Below are 6,748 nucleotides of genomic sequence, written 5' to 3' on the forward strand. Positions count from 1 at the left end.
GTTTACGAAAGATTGAAGAATAAGATAGTGTCCATGATGTAGCATAGTCAACTCCACAGATTGTAGTTAAGTTGCCAAACTGTCTATAATAATCGAACCTAAAGCTATGTGTAGTAACTTTGTAAATAGAAGTTAATTTAAGAGGGAAAATAAGAAAGACACGTTCAGGTGACAGGCCAAAAAGCTAATTAAATCTTAGAATTCCAGCCATAAGCAAACTTTCTTTTCATGCTGTTGCTGTAAATCTGCACCAGAAAGGTTGCCACGTAAAATAGTCATCATTTACGTGATAAGATACTGAGAACAAGTGCGTCGCCAACTCACTTGTGGGTGAATTTTTCCGACCACCACTCACCTTTCGCCACGAAATATTATTATCGCTCTGTTTTTGTCATACGTACGACTAATATACATCATATATAGCTGTGTATTAGTGCTTACAGGCTACTTACACTAAGTTGAAAAATTTGTTCCGCGCAGTAGGCTATAGAGTTTACAAACATTATGCACTGGCTACTAATAGCAGTGACTGTCACGTTACTCAAACCAGCGTATTCTTGTCCATCGGATTGCATTTGCAGTGGGAACTCCGTAGACTGCCAGCAAAGAAGTCTAACCGCCTTGCCCAGTGGAATCCCAATATCTACAGAGGAATTATATCTTCAAAGCAACACCTTCACGATCTTGACGGCAAATATGTTTAGCGCGTTCTCTTCCTTGAGGTAAGCAAATGTGGGTTGGCAGAAAAAATATTTTATCTTGCTGCAGTTTTTTTTTGCTATTTTTGAGAGTTGTTGCCAGTGGCAAACTAACTTATTTGAACAATAAGCTACCGTTTCTTTAGAATACTATCCCTGGATTCCTGCTCTATCACCACTATCGAAGCTGATGCATTCGTTGGATTAACATCTTTAACCCATCTTTCTTTGTCGCAAAACAACATTGAAACTTTTCCTGATTCTGCTTTCAGCTCAATTTCATCGACAATCGTTTCGGTAAGTTCGACGTTTGCTCAAAATTATCAAAATCTTGTGTATGTTAAAAGTTAAACGCCTATAAACGTTAGCTAATATTTCACTGGAAAAATTGCGTGTGATAAATAAATACTTAATTAAGTCGATTTTGTTTTATTTTTGCTAAAAAGTGAAAACTTGCAAATAATGTCTTTAGCTTTCCCTTTCTGGCAACTCAATTAACTCCCTCGAAGCTTCCAACCTATTTGCGGGCATGACCGGCCTCACAACTTTGGACTTTTCTGCAAATCAATTGACTGTTATACCGGCGAATGTCTTTATAGACCTCTCAGCGGTGACTACATTCAGTAAGAAAAAATTACTACCAATCATAGCAAATATTAAAGCGAAATTGCAAAAAACGCGTTTAATTGGCCTAGTATTTACTAATCTATTTTTAGACCTAGCCAACAATAAAATAACTGCGATAGGAACCAATTCCTTGAATGGTTTGTCAACATTGACCATACTGCAGATCGATGCAAATGTTATCTCAACGATCGAAGCTGGTGCATTTTCCTCAATGACTGCTCTACAAGTTGTGAGTGCTTTCACACAATGTAGGCTACATTTCCAGCGGTGTTTTTCTTCAGTTGTAACTTTCTTTCAATACAGAAAGATTATAAACGCTTTGTACAAGTTATCATTATGTTTTAGGTAAACATCAACAGTAACGAATTAACCACGCTATCGACTGGAGTATTTGACAGCTTGAGCAGTTTGGAGGTGATAAATTTACAGTCAAACAAAATAGACACATTATCGTCCGCTATGTTCTCCAACCTTCCCAGCTTAACGGCAAGTGAAAGCTTTTTTATCAAAGTTGATGTAAATTTATTTATGTTTTCTGCACTGAGTAAAACTAAATTGCTTTTTGTGACACTCAACATAACGTTGTATCAGCCAGCGGAATGTATATACAGTTGTCACAACTTACAACAGTTTTAGAAGTAAATTTTATCGTTTTTTTTTACACAGACGGTGAATCTTCGTAGCAACAAGCTTACAAGTGCTCATAACGTTTTCAGTGCAATCACTTCCCTCATGTTTTTGGATTTATCAAATAATCTGCATACCACCGTGTCAGATACATTTTTGAATGCAAACTTGCAAACTTTGGACTTCGCTGACAATCAAATTACAAGAGTGTCCGGGTTTCCGTTTACTGCCTTGTCGGTATAAACAATTAAACATGTTTGAAGTAAAAGTATTATATTTAGTTATCAGAATGGATTCATAGAAAGTTTTTTTGCAGCTGGTTTTCCGCTTGTTTGGAAAAGCCGGTTCGCGTTTACTCAAACGTTCGGTTATAAGTTAAACAAAAGTAAAATTTGCTTGAAATAAATCTTTGTGCGGATCCAGCAAAAAGCATAGGCTGAAGGACAAAACCCTTACGTTATGCCCGTCAACCGCAAGAAATTGCTTATGTACATGCCTACATGGCACTATATCATGTGAAATTTGTGATGCGCAACTCCAAAAACTATACTGAAAGGTATTGAAACACATTACGTATTACGATTTAGAGGCTCCGAACTTTGAGTTTACAAAACAATCTTATATCAACTTTTATTGATGGCGTTATCGGGGGAATAGCAACACTGGAAACTGTTGATCTTTCCAACAATAGCCTAACAGCAGTACCAACAGAGTCATTTTCTGGATGGGTAGGAACAACGTCTGTTCAAAGTGAGCAACAACTATATAGAACATATACTGTAAACCATTTGGCTGTAAACCATCAAGAAATAAATAAGTATCTGTTTCACATGCATTTCCGCAGGTGAAATTTGAATACAACACACCGTTCCAATATTTTAATAAATTAATATTTTTCCTGTTTGCTTTTTTTAGCACTTACGCTAAGTGACAACCAAATTACAAATATTGAAGCAAATGCATTTGTCAACTGCCAGAATGTAAGAGATATCGACCTTCGTCGCAATGGATTGAGCACACTCAATGCGAACTCATTTGCAAATTTACCCCAGTTAAGAGTAAGTGTTATTGATATTTACAGTCAAATATCCTATCTGCTAAGATTGAAAACTCAGTCATCATTCTGTAAAAAACGAACTAATGCGGTTCGATTTAATTTACTTAATCTTGTTTTCAGAGGATTTATCTGTCGTCGAACTCTATCACTCAAATTTCTGCGCAAAGTTTTAACACTTTAATTAGATTGGAAACTGTTTATTTGGAAGAAAATACTCTTGAACTAATTGAAACCGGTGCGTTTCAAGACCTAGATGTTTTTACGACTTTAGATGTGAGCAATAACCTCATTCACACAGTTCAGGATGGTGCCTTTTCGAACACACCGCAATTATCAACATTGACAGCAAAATCTAATAAGCTTACAAGCGTTCCAAAACTTGCTCTGACAACGCTAGCGGCGCTACAAACACTTGATCTAAGCACCAATCTCATCAATGGACTCAATGAAGCAAAATCTTTCGGAGACCTGTCTAATTTGTTTTTTTTGTATCTTCAAAACAACTCAATTTCATCCATCGTTGAAAACTGCCTCGGCGGCTTGCCTGCACTTACTACACTTGATTTGTCTCGCAATAATTTGGAAAGTATTTTGGTAGCTCTTGCAACCGAAAATACATTACCCTCTTTGACTACATTTTCTCTCGCAAGTAATAGTTTAACCAGCATTAGCTCCGTCGCTTTCATTGGATTCACAGCTGTGTCGTCATTAGATCTTTCTCAAAATTCTCTGACAAGTCTTGATGACGGACTACTGGAAGTTATGCGTGATACTTTAGTGTACGTGTTGATGTAACGTTAAGTATTGAATAGTTACATGTGGAGCACTGTAGCATTGTAGTTTTTCATTGTATACCGAGCACATGTTATTCGTTTCTTGATTAATTTTGTAAAGTAATTCCATTTTTTTTCAATTCTTCTACAGGACGTTGACCATTTCCGGAAATACATGGCAGTGTGATTGCGATCTGGCATGGTTACAGAGAAATTTTACTTCGGCTATTGTGGATGGTGTGTGTGCATCGTCAGAAACACTTGGCTCTAGCGGTACATGGGATCCTGGTGATTGCACTGTTATAACTACAACTACTACCACGACGACAACTACGTCTACAGGTGCCTTTCAACTATAACTTCCTTGTTATAAAGTTTTGCATGGACGTAGCCTTCTTGTTGAAAATTGTTATTTTATAACTAAGTTATAATAATTATTCTTATAATTTGGTAATTTTTGGTTATTTTCTAGTGGCTGTTGAAGTACCTTTAACGATAACAACCATGTCTTATTCTGTGGAAGTGGATGTGGGCGAGTTAGTTTCTTTGATGTGTGTTGCCATAGGAACACTTGAGCCCACAGTAGCTTGGTTATCTCCCACCGGTGACGTAATATTGACTGGAGAGCATTACGAATTTGACAGTTCGTCAGGTAAGTTGTCCGATGAAATTCTATTTACCTTCTTATAACTTAGCAACATTGGTATCCTTTTCATAAACCTTGCAGTGTGGTATTTTTTGAATTTTCCAAGAATTGAAAGATGGCAGTTTAACGTTAAAGTTACTTGCCAAATCTCATTTAGGCACTCTGAATATTACTGGAATCACATCCAATATGGCCGGTAGTTACCATTGCCAGGCGGATAATGAAGCTGGCGACACGGCTACTCTCGAGGTCACAGTTATTGTGCGTTATCCTCCTGATATTGTTCAGTTTGGGTCAGTTACCGTGTCAGCGGAAGGATCGATCTCATTGCCATGTAGTGTCAATGCCTATCCTTATGCCTCCGTACAATGGACTACTCCAAGCGGATTGGTGATTGACACAAACAGGTGAATATTTCTGAAACAATTCTGCTTTTTACTCGAGTTGTTGAATGAATGTTATGAAATGCTTGGCATTAAACCTGTTTACTTTTTCTTCTAGTACCGGCAGTTTAATCTTGACGTCTAGCGGTACTTTGCACATGGCTGAAAGATCCAATCTTGACACAGGTTATTACACTTGCGATGCAAGCAACGTGATGGGTACAACAAATGAAAGTGGATTTGTTTATATCTACAATTCAACTTCGGTAGGTTACCATGCCAAAATGTAACAGCTAATATATAAATATTTGCTTCTTTGTATATTCCAATTTATTTTCTTGTTGCTTGTTTGTAACATGACAAATCATTTTTTGTTTTTAGGAATATTCTGTGCAATCTCGTTCAGCAAACGTTGGAGATGAAGTTGCCCTCTCTTGCGCTGGCTTAGTTTCAACTAGTGATACCGCATTTTCATGGAGCTTGCCATCAGGACATACGATATTATCCTCTAGTCAACTAACAGTTAGCGCTGGCGGAGCTGCTAAAATAGCATATATATCTTCTACCGGCACCATTACCGCTCACTCTGACGGATCAAGACAATCGCAAGAACTGGCCGGCAAATTTTCCGTTAGCAACTCAGACGGATCCTTAACCATAACCAGTTTTGCTACGTCAACTTCAGTTACAACCGATTCGATTACTACGTTAGCAGGATCTTACAGTTGTCAGTCTTCGCGGGGACTGTTCAATTACGTAGTTTCGGATGCCAGTTCCACCACAACAGCCGTCACTACCACTTTATCAAGCGGGACAAGTTCTGGTATGGAGGGTCTTTCTGCTTATTACATTGTCTTAGGCAGCCTTCTCTGTGTAATGTTGATAGTGTTCATCATATTTTTCGGTAAACGGTATCGAAAACCAGAGTCATCGGAAAAAGAAGGTTTAATATATACAAACTCTTAATATTGACATTGGTGCAGCCTCTTTAATTACGCATGCTGGTCTACTGCATTGTGACCACAAATTCTGTTATTAGGTCTATAGTTTTGCTCAAAAGTAAATGCGGTTAGTCTAACAATTTACTTGTAGGTCACTATTTATTTTGAAATTTATAGTTCACTGTAACATCACTTGGGTTTCAGTTTGCTCAATAGCGCAAACTCCATATTTTATTCCAAATGGAGTATGCGTAGATGATAACTTGATAAGTATAAAGTTCACGTACATACCGCGACACGATATTCTGCCTGACCGTATGGTTCAATTTGTTGCGGAAGCTGTATAGGCAACCTATGCAAAAAGTTTGCTCTGTCCAGTTTCCAATTTTTCTTGCAAAAATCTTCCATGCATCGTTGCGTCCACTAAGGTTTGGTTAGGTTACCGGTACCGATGATGTTGGACCGACTCTCACAATAAATTTTTCTTCTATCACATAACTCTTGAAAGAGTTTTTGCCGACGCAGATATCGTCTAATGATGACGTCATTCAAAGCTATGATATAAAACCTTGCCAGTGAGTTAAATGAACTGTTTTTACTTTACCTAATTGTTGTAAGTGCTGTAAATAGTTTTACTAATACAATACGTTTGTACAGTGTATGTATCTTTTCACAAGTAGTCTTGGAAGGATTCTCACTTTATTTTCCCGGTATTTTAACCAGGGTTGGTAAGGTAACTTTTGTGTAAACGTAAACAAACCGTTGTATAATCTAAATCTTCTATAATCTATAAATTACTTATAAGTTTATGGTATTTTGATGCCAATAGAATTAGTGCACATACCAGACAGCAGAGGTTGTACAAAAAGAGGGAGAGACCACTGAAACGAAAGTAGCTTAATTTAGGTCTCGCAGTTCCTTGTTAAAGTGAGGGCCAAGTTCAAAAACAAGTTGGGCTTAAATCGAAGAGTAGTTGCCAGTAAGTGCATTGAAGTG

At 37.5% G+C, this 6,748-nt stretch overlaps 1 protein-coding gene across 1 annotated transcript; it reads left to right on the top strand.

Moving 5' to 3' along the window:
• The first annotated feature begins 442 nt into the window (after positions 1-442).
• Positions 443-6,401, top strand: LOC143472756 (uncharacterized). Its single transcript, XM_076970023.1, has 14 exons — positions 443-722; positions 845-995; positions 1,171-1,321; positions 1,415-1,554; positions 1,671-1,811; positions 1,992-2,189; positions 2,540-2,702; positions 2,868-3,010; positions 3,130-3,788; positions 3,934-4,124; positions 4,255-4,434; positions 4,586-4,835; positions 4,930-5,077; positions 5,193-6,401. Exons 1-14 carry the CDS (start codon positions 505-507, stop codon positions 5,775-5,777), a joined length of 3,318 nt encoding a protein of 1,105 aa, XP_076826138.1. The 5' UTR covers positions 443-504; the 3' UTR covers positions 5,778-6,401.
• Positions 6,402-6,748: the final 347 nt, after the last annotated feature.

This window comes from Clavelina lepadiformis, chromosome 1 (assembly GCF_947623445.1).
Source record: "Clavelina lepadiformis chromosome 1, kaClaLepa1.1, whole genome shotgun sequence".
Lineage (NCBI taxonomy): Eukaryota > Metazoa > Chordata > Ascidiacea > Aplousobranchia > Clavelinidae > Clavelina > Clavelina lepadiformis.

Coding starts and splice junctions, on each gene's coding strand:
- LOC143472756 (XM_076970023.1), top strand. CDS start 505: ATGCACTGGCTACTAATAGCAGTGACTGTCACGTTACTCAAACCAGCG. Junction 1,812..1,991: donor CCAACCTTCCCAGCTTAACG/GCAAGTGAAAGC, acceptor TTTTTTACACAG/ACGGTGAATCTTCGTAGCAA. Junction 4,435..4,585: donor CGAATTTGACAGTTCGTCAG/GTAAGTTGTCCG, acceptor AATCTCATTTAG/GCACTCTGAATATTACTGGA.